General features: G+C 37.4%; 1 protein-coding gene across 1 annotated transcript in view; it reads right to left on the bottom strand.

Annotated features, from left to right (window-relative positions):
- Positions 1–24,829, bottom strand: part of LOC127619766 (junction plakoglobin-like) — a 108,932-nt gene that overhangs the window by 24,957 nt on the left and 59,146 nt on the right. Inside the window, exons 3-9 of the mRNA XM_052092749.1 lie at positions 23,547–23,708; positions 17,925–18,178; positions 14,045–14,283; positions 13,006–13,207; positions 10,736–10,880; positions 8,783–8,886; positions 5,059–5,397 (exon numbers count right to left, since the gene is read on the bottom strand). Coding sequence (XP_051948709.1) covers positions 5,059–5,397; positions 8,783–8,886; positions 10,736–10,880; positions 13,006–13,207; positions 14,045–14,283; positions 17,925–18,178; positions 23,547–23,708 — 1,445 coding nt within the window. The remainder of the gene's footprint in view (positions 1–5,058; positions 5,398–8,782; positions 8,887–10,735; positions 10,881–13,005; positions 13,208–14,044; positions 14,284–17,924; positions 18,179–23,546; positions 23,709–24,829) is intronic.

Genomic DNA, 24,829 nt, shown 5'->3' with positions numbered 1-24,829 from the left:
TGCCTATGTATCAATTATTGACACCCCCAGCAAGAACAATATGCAAGTAAACTAAGTAAAAACACTGTGATTATTCATAATGAATGAAATTGCGCTTTAAAAAGTAGTTTAAAGTTTAAAATAGATTACTTACAGTTTGCGTCGTCGTTGTTCCCAGAATAGTCGGCACGGACTTATCTTTGAGCAACAGTTTTCTGGCAAAGCCAGCATCATATTGAGATTTGTTCTCAAAACAGTCATCCTTAAAATGTACAGAACAAACGCTTAAGTTAACACTGCCGTGACTGGGACGTCCGCAAAAAATAAACTGCATCCATTTTTCCCTGACGACTGGATCTTTCGGCAGCTTATTCAGAGGTTTTGTTTGACCACAGCCAGGAACAGCACATCTGTGTGGCATCGTAATTTTCCTGTGCACAAGTAGTCTCTGTCAGAGCTCGCTGTCCATCGACTGAACACTTGTGAGGCGCACGGCGATACTGAAATGAGCGTAGTTGTCTTGGCGCTTAAAGCGTAGTTATCTTGTGCTGGAGGCGGTCATATGCAAACGCTGTTACGTCACTTCTAACCGACACGTCACTTCTAACCATGAATCCAGAACGAGATGTATTTTGAGCTTGATTAAATAAATGATTCGTTTAGAATGGGGAGGACGTCTTAAAATATTAAACTTGCAGGACGTTTTAATGATACAAAGACCTCTTATATACCAAAAGATCAAGGCAAATTTGGTTTCTCATGTCATGACCCCTTTAAAAAAGTAGTTAGCTACACTACAAGCTAATAGAATTAGCTAACTACACTAAAGGTATCGTTCTTCCAAAAATTTAAATTCTCTCATCATTTGCTCACACTCATGGCATCCCAGATGTGTATGAATTTCATTGTTCTTTTGAACAGAAATACGGATTTTTAGAAGAAGCTCTGTAGGTCCATACAATGCAAGTGAATGGTGGCCAGAACTTTCAAGGTCCAAAAACCATATAAGGCAGCATACAAGTAATCCACACAACTCCAGTGGTTGAATAAATGTCTTCAGAAGTGATATGGTGTGGGTGAGAAACACATCAATATTGAAGTAATTTTTTTTATATAAATCTCCACTTTCACTTTCACATGCTTGTTCTTTTGTTTTTAGTGCTTCACATTCTTTGTGCATATCAACACCTACTGGGCAGGGAGGAGAATTTATAGAATGGTTTACGTTTATGATGGCTTTACTGTATGTGATTTTTGAAGATTTGGTCACCATTCATATGCATTGTATGGACTTACAGAGCCAAGATATTTTTCAAAAAATCTTTAGAAAAAAAAAAAAGTCACATCTATGGCATGAGGGATAATGATGAGAGAATCAACATTTTTGGGTGAAGAATACACACACACACTACTATAATATATATATATATATATATATATATATATATATATATATATATATATATATATATATATATATATATATATACACACACACACACACACATATATATATACACACACACATACATACATATATACACACATATACACATACATATTTCAAAGTAATTACTTTATTTGAAAGTCAGTAACTGAAAACTTATTACAAGAATTAAAAATGTAATGTGTGAAACTACAGTACTTTGACTAAAAGTAATTTGATAACAGTAACAAAAATTGTTTCTTCTTTTTGCAAGCATAAACCTCAATACATTTTGTTAGATTTTTCTGAAAATGGATGTTTATATATTTTTACTGGTAAACAAGACAAAAATACTGAGTATTGCACAGCATTCATACTACAAAAATAACAGTAGTATTATCCGCCTCAGTTCAGTGAGAATGTCATGTCTCCTTTATCTGATGTGTTTGTCAACCCCAAGTGTGTCACTTTACTTCTACCTACTCAACCATCTGTTTAATTGTATACTGTCTACTTCATAACGCATTATTAGTCAACAACGTTTCTCTGCTGATTAGAAAACGCTTACTGCAAGAGAAACTCTCCACAGGGTGGGACTGCAAGCCATGTAGACTTCCTGAACCGTTACCAAATACAAGTGAAGTAAACACGACTCAAAAACATTCCAGGCATTGGGGTTCCATGTGTGTTCCATTAGTGAGGTGTCGTCCACACCCTGCCTGGGTGCAACCAGAAACATCATCCAAACTGTTTACAGGGTTCGCCGAAATGTCATTTGTGGAACAGTTTTGTGGTACGCATGAGCTGTTACGAAATGTATAGTTAAGACTCTTGTCTGATTGGATGAGCCATGTTCGAAGCAGTCATCAAATTACAATAAACACATCTGTGGCCACACATTCTACATTAAAACGGCAAGTACGCTCCTTGCAATCCTAACCAGCCTACAGTTAGGGTAATGAACAATATTACTTGGGCGGAAGAACTGTTTACTTTGGAATAGCTTTGGAAGAATCAGTTAGTATGGCCTGATTATACTGGAAATTATAACACATAAATAAAAAAATATATAAAAATAAGTTTGTCATCGTTTTCCAGAAAAAAACGAGTTTATGAATGTAGAGCTGTCATGGAGTTATATTATAGCTGTAGAATATTACTACATGTAATACAATACTAACTAGATATTACTGCAATTTAAAAATCTGTAGTAATTTAATCTTTTGTTTTGTTAATAAAAACTTAATGTTAAATAAAATAAAAAAAACTGATTAGAATGGGTTGATTATAAATTACATGTATAGCTGTGATGCAGTTACATTATAGCTTTATAATTTCCAGATATTACTGCGTTTAATAATCTAATGGCGCTTTCAAATACAACGCGAAGCATTGCGCAATTACATACAAAGTCAATGCAAAGATCGAATAGACACGAATTCGCACCGGGCAGCGCGAATGATGCGACTCGATCGCGCGAAATTGCTTAATTCGCGTATTCAATTCGAACGAAATTGACATGACGTATTGTCGCGAAAGCCTATCAGCATTGAGATTGTACTGATGTAGCAGCAGAAGAAGAAATCTGGGAAAATGGATGAAAGAATTGTTGCAGCGGTGTGTGTGCACCCGGAATTGTATGACACAACGTCATACATGTACAGAGACCGGACGAAAAAAGACATCGCTTGGAGGAAAGTGAGTGAGGAAGTTCTGCGTGTCTACTTGATTCCAGCTATTGGTTGTGCTTTACTATGAACCAAGTCGTAGAAGCCTCTCCTCCTGTCCTTTTCTGGAAGAGAACTGGGAGTACTCGCGGGTGCAATTTAGCTAGTTTAAACACTAATTTATAATCCAGCGGTGCAATACGAGGCGAGAATTTTCTACGAGTTGTATGTGAACGCACCATAATACTAATCTAATTTAAATGTTGTTTTGTAGTTTTTATTTAGTTATGTAAAGAAAATATAACATTTAAAGTGAATGGTCATGGTGGAAATTTGAGGGACAGTCATAATTGTTGTGTGAAAAATGCATATAAATCATTTTAAAACAATACATATGATTGAAATGATTTGTATATTTCAACTTTTACATTTTTTTTATTATTTTAAAAGGGATAGTTCCCCCAAAAATTTACATTCTCTTATCACTTACTCACCCTCAAGCCATCCCAGAAGTATAAGACTTTTTAGAAGATTATTTCAGCTCTGTAGGTCCATACAATGCAAGTGAATGGTGACCAGACCTTTCAAGCTCCAAAAAAATCACACAATGACAGCATAAAGGTAATTCAAGAAACTCCAGTGGTTAAATCTGTCTTACGTCATAAATCTATGTCTTGAAATATTGATCTGGTTCACACCCAAAGTGATTTAATTTCTTCAGAAGACATATTTTAAACAACTTGAGTTGTATTGATTACTTTTATGCTGCCTTTATGTGATTTGTGGAGCTTCAAAAGTTCTGGTCACCATTCACTTGCATTGAAAGGACCAACAGAGCGGAGATATTCTTCTAAAAAGCCTTGTATGTTTTCAGCAGAAGAAAGAAAGTCTTATCTGGAATGGCACGAAAGTGAGTAAATGATAAGAGGTGGAGGATCCCTTTTTGATGGTTTTGGATATTTTAATATTGAAAGTCTGGGTCTGGGATAAAAAGCCATTTTTAAAAAGCAGTAAACCATGAAAGGCTTAGTACGGTTTACGTCGTGCCATGTCGTCATTCACACAAAAGTGGTGGTGGCGTAGTGGCTAAAGCACAGGGCTGTTAATCAGAAGGTCACAGGTTCAAACCCCACAGCCACCACCATTGTGTCCTTGAGCAAGTCACTTAACTCCAGGTTGTTCCGGGGGGATTGTCCCTGTAATAATTGCACTGTAAGTTGCTTTGGATAAAAGCGTCTGCCAAATGCATAAATGTAAATATCGTTTTATTTAAAACTCAAGAGATTTACACACAAACCATCTGAAATAAACAAACATTTTATAACAATTTGAGACTTTCTTTTTCATGCAGCCAGGCTGATTTTTATTTTAGAAATCTCTGGATGTGTAATCCAGACTGTGGGGCAAAAACAAGAGGCTGGCATTAACATTTTTCTGGATTGATACACTCACTCACAGATTACAGCACGCAGGTTTCTGCTCCGCCGGACTGATGCGATTAAGTCGGAGATCATGCGTGCCAGGAGCCCCTGCCCACAGAGAGACAATCAGGGTCCAACCCACCACGAATCAGAGCACCGAGGAAAGCCAATTACATGCGCCACAACCTTCCTTGATTTGATGAACCGCTGACATGGTCAAAAATTGGTTACAGCATTTGACACGCAACAAGATGTGAGGTTTGTTTTAGAGGTGATGAATATTTCAGGCCTCATAGAAGTGCTAGGAAGTGCCAAATTGTTTGCTTATTCAGTTACTTCTGAATACAAACCCTGATGGACTATAAACCACGTAGTCTAGAAATTAATATGGTAATAAAAACTGCATACAACTTCAGCTTTACCACAACGAAAGCACCGCCCCCAGACAATTCCAAATCTGACCTTTAACTTTAAACGGTGGAAAGCAGTTTCAAACTGGCAGCAATTTATACGCACATACACAAAAAAGAAACACACACACACACACACACACACACACACGGACCTTGACAACAGGCCAGTAGTGCGGCTGGCCCAAGAGCTTAGAGATCGCGGGGATGCCGTAATGCTGACGCACTGCATTCTGGGCCAGTTCTGCATCAAGGTGGCGGCTTGTGAGATGTCGCAGGGCGCAGACGGCCGGCTCGGCCACGTCCTCCTTCTCCCCAGCACGAAGAATGGCGTGAATCAGGGCCTCTACACCGCCGCATTGAGTGACCAGGGCTTTGTTGCGTGCGTTGTTGCAGGTAAGGTTGGACAGGATGCCAGTAGCACAGGTCAGCATGTTCACGTCATCCGAGCCGAGCTGACTCACTAAGATTTGTAGAAGGCCATCGAGACCTTCCTGTATGGGGAAAACAGCAAGAGTACAAGAACGGGTCTCAAAAAGAAAGCATGAATTCCTATCGAAGGGAAAAGATTAACCAAAAATGAAAATTCTGTCCTCCTATGCACTCACCGTCATGTTGTTCCAAACTTGTATGACTTTCTAGAATCCGTGGAACACGGAAAGGGGAATTTTTGAAGAATATCCTGTCTACGCTTATTTATATAATGAAAGTGAATGGGGACTGGGGCTGTCAAGCTCACAAATGACAAAAAAAACCACCATAAAAGTACCATCGAATTGCCCATACATTTTTATTTGAGAGCTTCTGAAGAGAGCAAGTATTTAATTTCAGTCTGTTTGTCTTAGGAGAACTGAAATATAGTGCATGTTGTATGAACTACTTTTTCAGACACTTTTATGGTACTAAATTGTCATTTTAGAGCTTGACAGCCACAGACACCTTTTACTTCCAGTACAGTGGCAAAAAAAAAAGTATGTGAACCCTTTGGGATTAGCTGGTTTTCTACATTAATTGGTCATAAAATGTTCTCATCACAAGTCACAAGTATAGACAAACACAATGTGCTTAAGCTAACAACACACAAACAATTATAATCTTTCATGTCTTTATTAAACACATCCCATTAAACCTTCACAGTGCTGTGGAAAAAGTAACTGGTCTATCCTCCTTTGGCAGCAATAACTCCCAACCAAGAGTTTCCGCTAGCAGCGGATTAGACCAGCACAACATTCTGAAGGAATTTGACCATTCTTCCTTCCAGAACTGCTTCAACTCAAGACATATTCTTAGGATATCTGATGTGAACGGCTCTCTTTAGGTCATTCTACAGCATCTCTGATGGGTTAAGGTCTGGGCTTTGACTGGGCCACTCAAAAAGGTGGATTTTCTTTTTTTGAAGCCATTCTGTAGTGGATTTACTTTGATGTTTAGGGTCATTGTCTGCTGCATCACTTAACTTCTACTGAGCTCCATCTGGCGCACTTCACCGCTGGGATGATGTTTCAATGTTGGTATGTGGTTCCCTTTGTATGGGATACGTAATGTTGCGTGTTCTTCCCAAACAATTCAACCGTAGTTTCATCAGTCCACAAAACATTTTCCCAGTAGCATTGTGGAGTATCAAGGTGGTCTTTGGCAAACATCAGGTGCGCAGCAATGTTTCTGTAGCAATGCAGTGGCTTCCTACGTGGTGTCCTGTCATGGACACCATGCCTGTCCAATGTTAACCAGATCCAATGATTCCTTCAAGTCTTTAGCGGTCACTCTAGGGTTCTTTTTGATCTTTTATAGCATTCTGTGGTGTGCCCTTTAAGTCATCTTGGCTGGACGGCCACTTCTAGAGAGAGTAGACAGAACTAAATAATTTCCATTTATAGACAATTTGTCTGTGGACAGTTTAATTTCTAAGCTCTTCGAGACAACAGCGTAACCCTTTCCAGCTTTATGCAAAGTAACAATTCTTGATCATAGGTCATCTGTGATCTCTCTTTTGTGAGGCATGGTCCACATGATCAGATGCTCGAACCCACACCTCCAATCATGTTTAATTAACTGGATGCCAGGTTTGCCATCTCCTGACATTAGCTTAGGGGTTCACTTACTTTCCCACAGCACAGTGAATGTTTAATGGGATATGTTCAATAAAGACTTAAGCACATCATGTTTTGTCTGTACGTGTGAATTTGATGAAGAGGAGATCCCATTTTATGAACAATTAATGCAGAAAACCAGCTAATTCAAAGGGTTCACATACTTTTTGTCTTGCCACTGTATATGGAAAAGAGAGGACATTCCACAGAAAAGAGAAAGTCGTACGGGTTTGGAATGACTTTCGAGTGAGTAAATGATGACAGAATTGTCATTATTCGGTGACCTATTACTTCAACATTCTCAATGCTTTAAAAAATGATAAATGTCAGACATCCTCCATATTCATCATAACATGATCCGCCCATGCACTGCTTCAAATAGCTGAATATTATTGACATAAAAACACTGCATTTCAATAAACAGACAGTGGTGACCTCTAATGATCACTAAATCAAAGAGGAAATGGAAATGAGGAAACTTAGATAAGGAACAACGAAAGAGAAAAAAGCAGTGGACACAGGATATCTAAAGGATTACTGGAATAAAAAGACAGTCAGACATTGGAAAGTGAGAGAGCACTGATGTACATGCATTTAAATCCTAAACGCTTTTCATTAGTGCAAAGGAGACATGACTGTTAATAGTCATTTTTGTTCCTTCAATTTAATAATAAGGAAGAAAACGATAACCTGTTAATCATTTGTTGTGCATTTTCTGGGCCATTTATTTCTAAGCACCAAAGATGTGGGAAATTTGGAGGTAAGGAACAATTATAGGAACCACAAAACATCTGCACTATAAAAGCATGAGAAGTACAGAGAAAATATTACATTACATTTCAGGGCTTTTAAGCATTGTCTGGGCTCAATTCTTTGGAGCATTTGCAAATTTAATAATTGAATTATTATTGCAAGAATAAATGCTGCTTTTATTATATTTTTTGGCAACTATTGTGATTGTTTTCTTATCATGGTAATTTTATTCACATTCAGAATAAATTCTTGATTGACTGCTTTTCCTTCAAGGTCACCTGGGTAGTTGTACTTCAGTTCACTTATTCTTTTGTTTTACAAACAAAATATTTCAGAAAGCCATGACACCAATTTATTTATCTAAACTTTGTTTTTTTTTTCCTAAGGAAAATGTGTGCAGTGCTTGTGCAACTTCCCCAATTTTTGCTAAGCCATTGTTAAGGTGTTTTGAGTGGTTGCTAGGCAGTTGCCAGGGTGTTTTGGATGATTGCTAGGCTGCTGCTAGGATGTTCTAAGTGGTTGCTAGGCAGTTGCTTGGGTGTTATGGGGGGGTTTGTTATGCAGTTGCTAGGGTTTTATGGGTGATTGCTAGGGAATTGATAGGTGGTTGCTAGGGTGCAACGGGTGGTTACTAGGGAATTGGAATCTGCGAGGGGGTTGCTGGGTATTGCCAAGTAGTTGCTAGGGTGATATGTTTGGTTGTTAGGCAGTTGCTAGGGTTTATGGATGGTTGATAGGTTGTTACAAGTGATAGTCTAAATTGTCGATATGGCTTGTTCCCTTCTACAATGTTAGACTATAAGATTTTTGCTAGTTTTATTGTCCACCAGGCAAAAATGGTAAGTCTGATCACTTAAAAAAATGTAATCCACAATGAGTCACCCCAATTTGAGGTATCATTCATGTCTGAGTTAATCTGCAAAGTTTAATACTTTGAATGAATGAGCAATAATAAAATTGACGCTTGCCTTAGCAACAAATGGCCACTCTTCCATTGACGTTCTCATTACTCTATTTACTAAAACAGCTGGCTTACCTGTTTGGTTGCTGCATCAGAAAGATTTCTCAGAGTCCACAGGCAGTTTTGCGTTAAACGCTGACTTGAGCCTGTGAGATGTTGGCCAAGAGCCTGCATACCTCCTGCCAAACACCGAGAAAAGGGTTTAGAGTCTTAAGAGTCCATATTTATCATTCTCAGTCTCAAAAAACAGAAGGAACAAAACTATCCAGCTACACAACCTGCTCCACAAAGAAGGCTGCATTTCTCCATGGACTAGCCATTGTCTGCCAAAAGGAGAGAAATGTCTTTTGGAGTCAGTGAAGATAAACTAAAAGCCACATGGCTTAGAGAGATAAAACGAGGTAGAGAAGATTGGGAGTCATCCTTGAAAACTGCCACTCATCCAGCATTATAACTACCTGATTCTCAATGCTTTCGCAAGGCAATGTGGATGAACCCCATTGAGGAAAAGGACACAGTGACATTATTATTGTAAAGACATTGTAAAGACTTCGAGATCACGAGTGACCGGCATGATAGAATTAGATATTTGAGTCACACAACCTTAGCTGTTGCATATCTATATTAATACACTGAAAGATCAGGATTAATAAAAGTAATATTCATATACCAATAACATTATTGCTATGAAGCATTACAGTGTCCCAAAACATAGTGAGCTGCCTAGGTGCTTACATGGGTAGCTTCCTTCTAAGTGGTTTACACCAAATGCTTTTTTTGCATCCATCTGCACTGTTTTTCTATGTAAACATGCACTAGAAAGACGCCTTTGACTGTTGAGCTACATCTTCCAGTTTTTCCAGCATATCACGCAAGAGCACCGCCTCTTTTACGCTGTGTTAAGTTAAAAAGAACTTGCTAGGCTGTTGCTAGCATGTCCAGAGATCTAAGTGGTTTCTAGGCAGTGGCTAGGGTGTTATGGGTGGTTGCTAGGGTGTTGCTAGTGTGTGCAGGGTGGTTGCTGAGGTATTATTATTATTATTATTATTATTATGAAGCATTGGAATGTTCCATAACGTAGCCAGCTGCGTGCTGTCTACACAGGCAGCTACATTCTTAGGGGCCGCTAACACTGAACGCGTTGTTGCGTCCGTGTGCTTTTTTAAAATAATTGTTTTACTCTTATAAGTATGCACAGATGGACACCTTTGACAGTTGCTCCACGTCTAGCTGTTTTTTCAGTGTCTCATCTTTTAGATCCTGTGTCAAATTAAAATCTTCGCATCTCAAGACACCTGTGTTCTGTACTATTCGATGTGCTGTGTGAATCTTTTTTTAGTGCAAGAACACGTTCGGCCTGAACAGCCCCTAAGGTAGTGTCCTACCAGAGATGGAATATCATAAGTGATTGAATTCAATTACTTTAGAAAGGTAATAACTCAGAAATAGCACTCGAATCAGAATCCATCAGAGTTTGCCGTTAGCATGTTGATAAGCTATCAATCAGCCTGTCAGGCACAACTTGAGGCACCTTTCAACACAACATCCTAATATGCAAAATATTACATACTGCACTTAAGTATTAGGTAAAATTGTCAATTTTTAGTTAGGTTGAACAATTGTTACTGATAGTTTTTGTTATTAAATTAGCTATATTCATGATCACCATTTCTCTTACTTTACATGTCGGTCAGAGAGTCATTTCCTGTCCAATTTAAACTTTTTGGGCCAGACAAAGCTGCAATGCGGGCAAGACATTATGTCGCAAGAGAAAGTCTGGCAACATGAGACTATAACACCTCAGTTCCTGAATACATACAGTATAAAGCAGAACATTTCTACTTTTTTTTTAGTTGATGGGACCAAAGAGACGATGAGTCGAGCTGCTAAGTTAGAGGGAAATTATACAAAAATGCCCAAAGAAAAAGATAAGAATGTTCCTCAAGGCTCAAGGAATAAAAAAACTAAATACAAAGTAAAGCAAAGTCCAAAAGAGAGTTTAAAAAGTAATGCACTCATAAGACTCACCAGCTTCGACAATAGCCGGCTTGTTGCTTTGACAAACAGAAAGCACCTTCAGAACTCTGCTGGTCGTCCACAGAAGCTTCTCATAATTATAGTTTCTCATAATGAACACCAAACTCTCTGGCCCGCCATTTGCCAGGATGATTAACTGCAAAGACAGAAAAACAAGGCAAGGCAAGTTTATTTATTTATATAGCACATTTCATACACAATGGCTATTCAAAGTGCTTTACACATTACACATTTGAAAGAAAACCCAAGATAAATTAAATAAATAAAAAAACAATTAAGAAAATGAAATTAGAATAAAACATAAAAATACATTAGAAAAAATGTAAATGATTAAAATTAATATTCAATTGTTAACACCATCTATAACTGTTGTTAACCTTCCCTGATTAAACAGAGGACAACCAATGAGACAGAAGAACAGGAATAAATTAATAACTTTAATTAATAATCCATTTCCTAAGCCCAAATACAAGGACCATTTCAGCTCTATTCAATAATAATGCATTTAATAAAGTATTAGTACAAAAGCTCACTTTCATACTGAGGACTACAAAGAGGCCAATCCCTCCCAAACTCAGGCCCAAATCGAAGGCCCAGCCAGAAAATGCATCATCATCATCAAAACCAAAAAAGCTTGTATTTTGTATTTCTTTTCTTTCTTGAGAAAAAACTTTGTATGGTAGCACTACTTATATTGTGCTACTTATGTATTCTTTAATGCTGACGTGCTGTCTAAAATCTGTAGTGTAATAAAGCCATTCTTACAGTGATTGACCAGCAGGGATGTTTAAAAAAGGCATTTCTTTGATCAGTGCTATAGATAAAATGCAACTACATCAGTTTGTGTCCTGGGACGGCACCACAACAAATTTTTGCCAATAAAACATCAACAGCAAGATTTTGAAACGGTTAACAAAGCAACTAAATGAACTCCTTCAGGAAGAGTGCAAAATATTGGTTTGAGATTACCGATTCACAGTAAAAACAATTGTCATACTAACATCTAAAGATAAACATATAAATAAAAGTCTAAAATATTATTTAACATTACTTAATTGTCTATATTAGGTTACTCCAGCAAAAGGGTAAGATCAAGTAGAAATAGATATTTAAGGTAAAAACTGCATGTTACTCACTTTTATAGTAATTCAATATTTGATCATATTTTAAAAATATATTAGAAATTATTTAATATCATTTAAAAAAATATATTTGTTTTTGGCAGGGTGTGAATATTTATAATTTTTTTTTTTTTTTTTTATAGTTTTACGTTTTCTGGCAATTCCCTTGCAATAATTTTACCATGATATTCATACTGAAACCATAGTAATAATACAGGAAAACAAAAACTGGTTAAAAAAAACTATGCCAAACAAATAAAAAATTTTTTTTTAACTATGGTTTTACTATAGTAATATTGTAGATTGTAGTAACAAAAGTTTTTGGCGGAAATCATGGTGTTAATAAATGGTCTGCATATATATATATATATATATATATATATATATATATATATATATTAGTGCATTTTTAACCTTAGCGGTATTCAAAGTGCTTTACACTACATCTCATTCACCCATTCACACACCAATGACGGTCGAGATGCCATGCAAGGTGCTAGCCTGCCATTGGGAGCAACTTGGGGTTCAGTGTCTTGCCCAAGGACACTTCGGCATGTGGAGTCGTGTGGGCCGGGAATCGAAACGCCAACACTGCGATTAGTGGACAACCTGCTCTACCACCTGAGCCACAGCCCCCCAATATTTCTACTATAGTAATAAAAGTAATTCAGTATCCTGTATCCATATAGTACATGGTTTACTATAGATTAACTATGGTTAATCTTGTGGTTACTATAGTTTTACCTCAAATGCCATGGTATTTGTAGTAAAAACCAATACCACAAAATTATGATTTTTATTACTACAGTTTTCGTTTTTCTGGATTATAACTATGGTTTCACTATGAATATCAAGGTTAAAATATGGTTACTGTAGTGATAACATGGTACATTTATTGTGCGAGAACGACCAACAATTTCAAGAAGAAAAAAATGCCCTGTCCTCTAATGGACTCTGTAGGTTTCCAAACAATTCAACTATCTATCCAAGTTTTCTGAATTATAAAATTGCAGCATGGAACTTGTAATTTGGGTGCAAAGTTTTTGTGTGGAAATGTATGCTTTCATGTCAATAGTCGCTTTGGACTTGGTGTAAATAAAAAGTTGATGCCATCCAGGAAAAACATGCAGATGCACTCACCTTGCTCTCCTGGTTGCCATAAGACAGAAGCTGCAGGCAGTCTGTGGTGATGGCCAGGAACTTTGGGTTGCTCATCTTCAGCAGGGGGACCATCCTCTGCAGTCCATCAGCCAGACGCACCGCCATCTTGGCTCCCTCCTGGTGTAGGAGCAGGTTGTGTAATGTGGTAATGGTATAGAAGAGCACCGACTCCATAGGAGAACTAAAGAAAAAAGATAATTTTATTAATATAAATACTACAACTCAAGTGTAAAGTAGACAAAAATATGATTTAAATGACTAGTGATAGACCGGTAAATTAACCAGGCCAAATAATTAGCCAATATTTGGCCATTTGAAGATTATCTGTATAAACCCTCAGCCTTGTCAAGATATAATACATCATTTCTGTTTTCAAAGTTTTTTTTTGTGAATATTGAGTCAAAAATGTGTTCATTTTGGCAATTATGTGAACAGCACATCTCATTTGTATTAATTATACAGTATATCATCGGTAATCTGTGACCAGGCTCTCTAAATATTATTATCAGCATTGGCCATTGAAAAACCCATACTGGTTTTTCACTGTTCCATTTACATTTGCACATTCAACTCAACAGCAGTTGTAGCCTAATGGTTCAAGATCTAGGCTGGTATCTGAGAGTTTGCAGGTTAAAATGCTGCAAGCACCAATCTTTGAGCCATCACAACTGCATCACTGAGCAAGACACATTGCCAGGTTGCTTCATGGGGACTGTCAATGTAACCTAATATGGAGATGTTATATAAAAGTTATTGAAATAAATCATACCGGCCCTAGTGTGGTCGTAAAAATTCTGTTCTACTTTATCATCTCAACATCTGTTCTATATTAGCTTTCTGACAGAGTAAATTTACAGTCACAGTCCAAATGTATTCCTCTGAAATCCATCTCTGCACAACTGTTACGAGGAGGTGTATATTCGTAATGACAGTCTACTAACAAGAATGCAGTATACAATATTTACTGTGAACTATGCAGTACGTTATTATTAAATTCAATACATACTCGTACACTAACCTGAGCATGCGAACAAGTGCTGGGATGCCACCCGATTTGAAGATGGCAAGCAGGCCCTCGCGCTGGTGGGAGAGGCTGTGCAGGATGCTGGCGGCACATCGAGCGGTCTCCAGGTCTCCGGTTGTCTGCATGGCTCTCACCACGGCTGCCACCATCTGAGGAGACTGCATGAGCACGCGGCGAGATGCCTCCTTCCTTGTTAGCTGGTTCACAATGAGTGCGGCCTTGTTTACCACCACCTACGATGAGAAAATAAAAGTTTTATTGTTTCAAATATCTCATATTCAATAAATGTAACATTTAAAGTATTTACTGTAACAGAATATTCAGTGTAATGTAATACAGTACTGTAATAGTATAATAGTAGTATATGCTTACTATACAGTAGTAAAGTATATAGCATACTATAGTACAGTATAGTATGGTTTGGGACGGTTTAGTATATAATAGTACAGTACTGCACAGTATAAGTAAGGTATAGCATAGTACAGTATGGAATGGTTTGAGATGGTATAATATAATACAGTATAGTACAGTATGGTGTGGTATTGTATATTATAGTAGAGTACAGCACAGTATAAGTATAGTATAGAACAGTATAGATGATATAGTATAGTACTGTATAGTGCAGTAAAGTATAGTGTGGTATGGGATGGTATATTATAGTAGAGTATAATAGAGTACTATAATAAAATTCACCACAGTATAAGGTATAGCATAGTATAATACATTACAATATAGTGTGGCATGGGACGTATAGTACAGTATGGTTTGGGACGGTGTAGTATATTATAGTACACTACAGCACAGTACAAGTATGGTACAGCATAGTATAGTACAGTATAGTGCAGTAAAGTATAGTGGGGTATGGCATAGTATATTATAGTACAGCACAGTAAAAGTATGGTATAGTATAGAACAGTATAGTTTGAGATGATATAGTACTGTATAGTGCAGTAAAGTATAGTGTGGTATGGGACGGTATATTATAGCAGAGTATAATATGGTTTGGGATGGTATAGAATATATATAATAAAGTTCACCACAGTATAAGGAATAGCATAGTATAATACAGTATAGTATGGTTTCAGATGGTATAGTACAGTACAGTATAGTGCAGTAAAGTATAGTGTGGTATGGAATAGTATAGTATAAGTAAGGTACAGCATAGTAAAGTATTGTATGGTTTGAGATGGTATAGTATAGTACAGTATAGTAGGGCTGGGACGACGCGTCGACGTAATCGATGACGTCGACGCAAAAAATACGTCGACGCAAAATATGCACGTCGATTCGTCAGACCAAAACAAAGATGGCGGCGCCGGAGAGTAGAAGCAAAACGAGTGGCTCCTCAGACTACCAGAATTGCAAGGCGCACGCGACTCGTTCATCTAAAGTGTGGGAATTCTTTAATTTAAAAGGAAAAAATTATGTGATATGTCGTCTTTGCAAAATGGAGATGGCTTTCCATTCTAGCACCACGGCAATGCACCAGCACTAGGGCTGGGATGACGTCGACGCAAAAATATGCGCGTCGAATTGTCAGACCCAAAACAAAGATGTTGGCGCCGGCGCCAACACGAGTGGCTCCTCAGACTATCAGAAGTGCAAGGCGGCATGCACTCGTTCCTCTAAAGTATGGGAATTATTTAATTTAAAGGAAAAATTCCGTGATATGTCATCTTTGCAAAATGGAGATGGCCTTCCATTCTAAGCGCCACCCGGAGCAGCCGCAGATGACAGAGCACCGTAAGTTTTTTTCAACTCCCCACTTTGCACTCGATGTTGGAGTAAGCTATAATACGTTGTCGACACCTAAAGTTTTAAGCTATAGCTATTAATAATGCGCTTATAGCTATGAATGTCAGTGAAAAATACATAGAGGACACTGACAACGTGCTGACAGACAGGACCAAGCAGGTAACATTTAATAAAGTCTCAACTTTCAAATTTGGTCATTCAAAGAAAATTAAACCATAAATAGGCCTACTATTTTGTGGCTCTTTAATGTGTCGTGACAGATTGCCTCAGTTAAAGCTGCTCGTGAACCGATCATCTTTTCCTTGGTTAATTTATAGCATCAAATAGGCTAAACATGAATGTAGCCTACATCAGAAGGACTGTTGTTTTAACCGCGGAAAGACGTCAGTACAGTAGCCTACAATCCATTATTCAAATTCAAATCCACCGACGTTAATCTTCTCTCTCCTGACTACTTTGTCGGACAAAAATGGCGTATTATGATTGATTGATCAGATCGCCAGTCAATCAAACTCCGGCAAATGTTTTTTTTTAATTTTTTTTTTACATTTTATACACCCCTACCCCCGATGAAACAGGTATTACCGGTGTTGTCACAAGTCGATTAATCGAATCGGACTGGGGAAAAAATGAATCGTTAGATTAATCGATGCATCGAAAAAATAATCGCTAGATTAATCGTTTAAAAAATAATCGTTTATCCCAGCCCTACAGTATAGTGCAATTAATTAGTGTGGTATGGGACAGTAAAAGTGCAGTAGTATAGTATGGTTTGGGATGGTATAGTACAGTACAGTAAACTATAGTCTGGTATGCAACAGTATAGTATATTATAGTGCAGTATTAGTATGGTATAGCATAGTATAGTACAGTATAGTTTGAGATGGTATAGTATAGTACAGTATAGTGCAATTAATTAATGTGGTATGGGACAGTAAAGTACAGTATGGTATAGTATAATACAGTAAATAGTCTGGTATGCAGCGGTATAGTATATTATAATATAGTACAGTATGGTATGGTATGGTATGGTATGAGATGGTATAGCATAGTATAGTATTAAATTGTACAGTATAGTATAAATCCAATTGTATCACATTGTCTTATATTTCATATCATACTATATCATATATAATTTAGTGTTTCAAGGAAACACTAAATTAGTGTTTTGTTCCTCACACAAAGCTATAGTGTTGTTTCAGAAGACTTGAGTCTTGACACAGGAGTCATGTAGACCACTTGTCGAACACTTCTACATAATCTTTTGTTATTCTGGCTTGACAGCCCCAGTCCTTATTCACTTTCATTAAAAGAAAGAAAGGCCAGGATACTCTTCAAAAAAAAATTACTTTTGTGTTCCAAAGAAGACAGGTTTGGAACTACATGAGATTGAGTAAACAACGACCACATTTTAATCAACTGTTTCTTTTAATGATATCTCATAGAGTGGTTTCCTATTTGACTTGACAAATAGATCATGTATTGAAGTTGATGTTGTTGCTTCATATCATGGCACTTTTGAATCCATCATTTCATTTCACTCCTCTTCTTCCTCCCACAGTTTTGACCCGTCCCGTAAGATTATTCCCCATCCTGCATTTTTCCATTACCCCATTTCCTTCTGCATCACATATCATCATGCGCACTGCTGTCTTATTCTCTCAGTATGATAGCTACTAAGTCAAGTTGGCTTTTGTATATTCACTCTAGATCAGTTCGGTCTTATCATTTTAAAGATGTATGCTCATACGGCACACTATAAGATGGAAAGCAATAGCTTTTTGAATAATTGCATGATGAGATCTCTGCTCCAGATCAGTTTACCCTACACTGTTTAATATATAACACAAAGCAGTGCTTTCAGCTGTAAATTCATTGATGACAATACATGACATTACATTTAAAGGAATGGTTAATTTAATATGATATTTTTGTCTTTGATCGCCTTCTTCAAAAATTCTCCTTTTGTGTTCCAAGGAAAAAATAACAGCATATGGGTTTGAAACCACATGAGTGTAAATTATAACACTGTTCCTTTAATTATAAACTGCAACCTCAAACATAATTATCATCTGATAAATCTCACATCACATTTTCATGAATTATATTGTCGTCATACCTGGTCCTCATCGGCTAGCAGTTTGGTGAGTTCTGGTACGGCTCGTGTGGCCAGCTCAGCATCGTCCTGGTAGTTAATTAGGTGGACGATAGCCGTTTTCAGGAGCTGTGAGGGTTCGGCCAGTCTCTGGACATTGGTAGGCTGGTCTGGATTACTCTGAGTGGCGTGCACTGTCTCTCCCTCCACGAGTGTCTCAGGAAACATGGCAGCACGAACTCTCTGGGCCCGAGTCAGACTGTACTGTGACTCTATATCTGAGTAAGGAGAGGAGAAAACGATGAAGTGATTTTCCCCCAGTAATGGGGTGTTTTAGGTAAAATCAATACGTGGCTTATCAACATCAATGTATTTAAATGGAGGTTTAACATCATGTTGCGACCCAACAGAGTATCAGAATTGGGCATCACACACACACACACACACACAAATATAATGTCTTTAGAATCAAACATAGATTTTCATAAAATTATTTACTGATTTTTTTATCATAATAAATAATTAAATATAATATATTTATACTAAATAATCACATTCAAATAATTCAATAAAGCAATATTCATCTCGGCATCCAAAAATCCAGCACACAAAACACATACACAATTATTAGGCAAATTGCATTTCTCAGGATTCATTTTATTGTTAAATCCAAAATGTTATTGAAACTCAAACCTGAATGTTTAACAAAGGAAAAGTGAGTTTTGTCTTTCTCAGGGGAATATATAAGTGCATATTTTGCTGGCTAGCCAAACAGTGGAGTACTTGGATGCATGAGATGGAGCATTGTCCTGCATAAAGATCGTGGCCTTCTTGAATGCTGAGAACGTCTTCCTGTACCACTGCTTGAAGAAGGTACTTTCCAGAAACTGGTAGTAGGTTTGGGAGTTGAGTTTCGGTCCATCTTCAACTCGAAAAGGTCCAACTACCTCATCCTTAATGATAGCAGCCCATACCAGTACCCCTTCTCCACCTTGCTGACACCTGACTCGAAGTGGTGCCCTGTGTCCATTAGTGATCCAGCCACAGGCCTGTCCATCTGGTCCATCAAGAGTCAGTCACTCTCATTTCTTCGGTCCATAAAACCTTTGAAAAATCTGTCTTCTGGTATTTCTTTGCCAAATCTTGATGCTTCAACTTGTGAATCTTATTCAGTGATGGTCGTGTTTCAGCCTTCTTGACCTTGGCCATGTCTCGGAGCACTTGACACCTTGTACTTCTGGACACTCCAGGTGAGTTGCAGTTCTGGAATATAGTGGCATTGGAGGATAATGGGTACCTGGAAGCTTCACGTTTAATTCTTAAGTCTTTTGCAGTTAATTTGCACCTTTCCTTCTCAATGCATTTTTTGAGCCCCAGTTGACCATTCGCAACAAACTGTTTGATTGTCTGGTGGTCACGCCTCAATAGTTTAGCTATTTCAAGAGCAATGCGTCTATCTGAAAGGCATTTAAAAAATGTTGACTTTTCAGTGTCAGTTACATCTCTTATTTGGAGGTAATGAAGCTGCCTAATAATTATGCACACCTTGATATAAGGTGTTAGTCACTTTTGCCACACACTCCCTCATTACACAAATACATATCATCTGAAAATGATTGAATCCAATAAGCATTCAAGTTTATATGGTTTGGAGTTTGGAAAATATACATGGAAATAATAAGGTCAGACTGATCACTTGCCTAACATTTGTGCATGCAGTGTATTTAAACCCTGTATTTAATGTAGTCATTTTTAATAGGGATGGGCATTTCTAGTAATTTTGTAGTCGAGTAATCAAACACATAAAATGAGTAATCGATTACTTAAAATGTATGCACCTTTTAACCTGCATAAACAACATCTAGGATTCAAAAATGAAAAAAATAAATAAAACTTTTGCTCTCACACACTGAGGTTTAGGTCTTGTAAAGCGATACACAGTCACTTTATTTTTGGGTGAACTATTCTTTTAACAACAGTGTCATAATTCTGCACACCAAACAATGCATTGAGTTGTAATGACAAGATTTATGTGAGAGAAGCGGTTTTAAAAAGAATCAAACATTGCTGTATTCTAGTAGTGTTTTTACTAGTCAAACATTTAAAGTTTAACGAGTACTAGATGAATCAATTACTTATGCATATTCCTATTTTTAAATCATCCACATTATGCTGCATTTTGCAGTTGTGTGGTGCAAATGAAGATATAATTCAGGGCACATTCAATATCATAAAAGATTTACAACAGAAAACTTGGATGGAAATGCGTCTCTGATGCTCTGAAGATAGAGCAGTTCTTGCAGGAAGCGTTCGAAACAGAGTAAAGGGACTTCAGAGCTTCTGTTTTCAGTAATAATGTTCTAACCATTAAAAAACCTGATGCACTGTGTTTGAATGAGTCTCTAAATGTCACTGGGTTTGGGAAATGGGCAGACAATACATTTTCAAAAAGTTCACTTCCAAACTGCACAATCGCATATGCTATCATGGTGAGGAATCTACTTTAAAATCCCCAGATATTTGGAACTGACAGCACCATGACAACAAAGAATAATATAACCACAGGTACATCCAGTCTAACACAATAAAATACATAATACATTTAAATAGGACTGTCTGAGCCATGGTGCAGTGGGAATTGCATATCCTGACATTAGTGATGGAGATTTTTATTCATCCCAGTGACTCAAAACTTTTGAATCCATCTACCAAAAGGATTCTTTCAGATTTTAGTCATAGAGTGTGTTTACATGCACACAAATACGCTGATAACTATAAAAAAAATCTGCCTATTTAAAAAACATGACAATGCAAGAAAACCATGTTTACATGAGATTTGGAATCATCGGGTTATTCTTGGTGTTTGACGTCAAAATGTAAACAGGCATGCGTACAACGTTTGTGCACATTGGACAAACCGGTAAGAAAGTCCTTAAAGGTGTTCCTTAAAATTCTTTCGACACTGAAAACTATAACTACGCTGAAATAAGAATACACGTAGGACTTTAAAGGCTATGCAATAGAGAAAGTAGGCATTTATAAAGCATGATTTTGCTTTGGTTTATATTTCAGCATTACATATAATGTCCCTGTAGGACATTTTCACTGTAATAATTACTAGAAAGGTTTCCAAACCTCTCTTCTTATTGACAAATTCATCCAGATCTGACAAGAGCCCTTAAAGGCATAGTTCACCCCAAATATTGCAGTTCTCTCATCATTTACTCATCCTCATGCAAGCCCATAAAATGCAAGTGAATGGATGCCAACATTTAAAAAATGTTTTTTTAAATAAATAAAAATATTGCAGCATAAAAGTAAACCATATGACTCCAGTGGTTAAATCAATATCTTCAGAAGCGATGTGATAAGTGTGCTTAAGAAACTTTCAAATTTTTCTTCTTGTGTTTTTGGTGATTAACATTCTTCTCTGCATATTGCCCCCTGCTGGGCAGGGAGAAGAATGTCTAGCAAAAAATGACAAATATTGATTTGTTTCTCACCCACACCTATCATATCACTTCTGAAGATATGGATTTAACTACTGTAGTCATATAATTACTTTTATGCTGCCTTTATATGCTTTTTGGAGCATCCAAAAGTTGGCACCCATTCACTTGCATTGTGCTGACCTACAGAGCTGAAATTTTCTTCTATAAATATTAATTTGTGTTCTGCAGAAGAAAGGAAGTCATACACATCTGGGATTGTATGAGGGTGAGTAAATGATGAGAGAATTTGGGGTGAACTATCCCTTTAAAGAGATTAGAGTTCAGACATAATTTAATATTCTGTCATAATTTCCCTATCCTCATGTTGTTCCAAACCCGTGAGACCTTCTGTATTCTGTGGAACACAAAAGATGTTAAACAGAATGTTAGAAACTGACAGTCTCGGCACCATTTACTTTCAAAAGAAATGGAGAAATTTGTTTATACTGAAAAGTACATGGTGACTCAGACAAACATTCTGTCCAATATCTCCTTATTGTGTTGCATGGAAGAAAGAAAGTCATACAGAGTTTGGAACAACATGATGGTGATGATAACAGAATTCCCATGAATAATAATAACAATTCTGTAATACATGTTAAATGTGTATAATGTAATTGAATATAGGGGAGTTATCATTCATTATGTAATTTGTGAAAGTAGTAAGTTACTCACTACTTGAGTACACTTTTAACTGGATACTTTCTCTTACCCAAGTAATGATTTATGTTAGCACATTTACTTCTACTTGAGTAATAATGTTTTTCAAAGTAATTGTACTTTTACTTGAGTACAGTTTTTGGCTACTCCACCCACCTCTGATGTCACATTAGTTTAGTATTACATGTAGCTTCCTCATATTTTAATGCTCCTCTAAATGCCTCCCACGGCGGTGGGGCGGGGGTCTGAATGTTCGGGAACAGTTTATCATTGCTCGGCAGTTTAGAACGAAGATAAACTTTTCCGGAAGTATATCAGGGCCTTAAGAGACTCGCTAAATAGTCTTTAAGCAAAATAAGCATTGCTTGTTACTCCACAAATGACAACAAAGCAGATTTGTCCTCTATTGTGTAAATTGCTGGGCATTGCTGACATTTATCAAGCTATGGAAAAAACAGCCTAAATAAATTAATTATGAGTTTCAATGTCCTTATGCCATCTCAGTTGTGTATAGTCATCAGTCATTTTTACACATTTATACAGTTAACTGGGAGCATTCTTACACTCCCTCCCCACTTTCTCTCCTGAACTGAACAAAATAAGCCCTTTTAATATACACAAATGAGATGCCTTGTTTGTGCAGGTCGTTAGCAAATGACATTTCACAGTTTGTTCAGTGTCACTCTAAGTTGTTTACAGAATTGTAAAGTGAAGGGTGTTTTCGTTCAGTTGGTTGAACCAATAAAATAACTCCTTTGCAGCCCATACTATAATGCTATAGGCTCGTGTTAGTCAGTTTTTGAAGGTAGGAAAAAGTAAAGGAGAGACTTCAGTGAGGGAAAACTGAGTGAGAGCAATTCACTCACTTAATTCGTCAACAGTAGGTCAAAAGTTCTTCAGTTGAAATTGGTCTGTGCTTACCGAAATTTGAACCATTGTCCCCAATGTCCAAAACTGAAAGTGTTGTTGAACATTAGGTCAAGTATGAGCTCTAGTTTCCGGGTGAAAGGTCCACAGAGTGGCGTTAAAAGCAAGTAGTGAAGAGAGTTGTTTTTAGTTGTAAATTATGTAAATTTTATCTTGGAGTGAAAAAAACCCTCCTAAATCACACTCACCATTGTTTATGTGAATGTGCTTTCAGTAGTGCCACGGGCAAAGGTAAATACATTTGAACTGACGTAGAGATGTGTAATGGAAGATGGCAGAATGACCTGTGACTCTTTTTATTATATATATATATATATATATATATATATATATATATATATATATATATATATATATATATATATATAATAAATCTAAAAGCCCAAAAATTAATAAAAAGCACTATGAGTGTTGTACAAGTGAATCAACACAGCCCATGTGGATGGGTTGAATGCCAACAAATCTAATATAAATTTCTGGAAGTACAAAAAAGCCCCAAAGGCAGTGTACTGTAATTCATCAAAATGCTCAGAGAAGCATAAGGAGACCTTTAGCGAGAACACATTACCTGTGGCGCTCTCCACAGTAGTGCTGGTGATGGTATACTTCTTGTTGCACTCAGACTCGTCTTCATCACGAATCGTGGTGGTCCCTGACTGTATCCCCGAGTCGGAGGCGTAAAACGTCTGCTGCCATTCCTCCACCTTTACAGCCCCACGTGCCTCACTCACTGCAGGAGACAAGCATGAAAATGATGAAATATTTGCCAAAGGCTCAGAGCTTCAAATGCCAAATATTTCAACGATGAAAGGTTTTCATAATAAATTATTCTCTGATGAAAAATGTGGGATGTTAGCACAGATTAGTGTGGGAGAAAAAAATGCCACTGAAAATGACAAATATATATGAATAATATATTATATATTTACACTGTGGGGGAAAAACGCCCCTATAGTGGATTCACATGCTAATAATCTGTTATATTCCATTATTGTAACGCACTGGCCATGGAGACAGTGTTAGGATCCATGCGCAGGAAATTTATTAAAAGAGACACAAGCAAACAATCCAAAACAGCAGGCAGAGAGACAGAGTCGTAAAGCAGGCAGATAAATCCAATAAACCAAATAGACAGTCCAACCAGGCAAACAAAACAAAGGTTAATCCTAAAAGAAATAAATACAGAAAAACAGGCAATGGTCATAACATGAATCAAGAAACAATGGCAATGGAAAAAATGCTCGGTAAGGCAGGGTAAACTGTCAATACTTTGCAATGAACAATGGAACTGCATGGCTATATACACGTGTGGTAAACCTGAAATGAGCAGTGAAGAAATGGGATCAGTATTCGGGAGAGTGCTCCCTCTGGTGGTTGGTAGGATGGGTAACAACCTCAGATGTGACTGGTATCTCCACCAGTCAACCTGAAAGCGAGTCCGAGCGGACCTCTTGCTGTAGCCGGATTGGTTTATAGGCTCCGCCTATTCAAATCGTCCACTGCAGGCACTGTAGATGGTTCTCCTGACCAAGGGAACATCAGGGGGTTGGTACCCCAGCATGCATTGGAAGGGGGTTAGCCCCGTAGAGGTATGAGTGAGGGAATTCTGTGCGTATTCGGCCCAGGGCAAGAAATCACTCCACTTCTGTTCATAGCTACAGTAGCTCCGAAGATATCTGCTAATCTCCTGGTTTAAACATTCCACCTGTCAGTTGGCTTGGGGGTGATATCCAGACTCACATTGATATCCAGTTGCTTACAGAACGCCTGCAAAACTCGGGACGTGAACCTCAATCGGACACGTCTTTTGGTAATCCATAAACTCTGAATACTTGTTGGAGGAGAGCATTA

The sequence above is a fragment of the Xyrauchen texanus genome, chromosome 26 (genome assembly GCF_025860055.1).
Source record: "Xyrauchen texanus isolate HMW12.3.18 chromosome 26, RBS_HiC_50CHRs, whole genome shotgun sequence".
Classification (NCBI taxonomy): domain Eukaryota; kingdom Metazoa; phylum Chordata; class Actinopteri; order Cypriniformes; family Catostomidae; genus Xyrauchen; species Xyrauchen texanus.
Note: the sequence above shows the minus strand (reverse complement) of the source record. Positions and strands in the feature narration are given on the sequence as shown.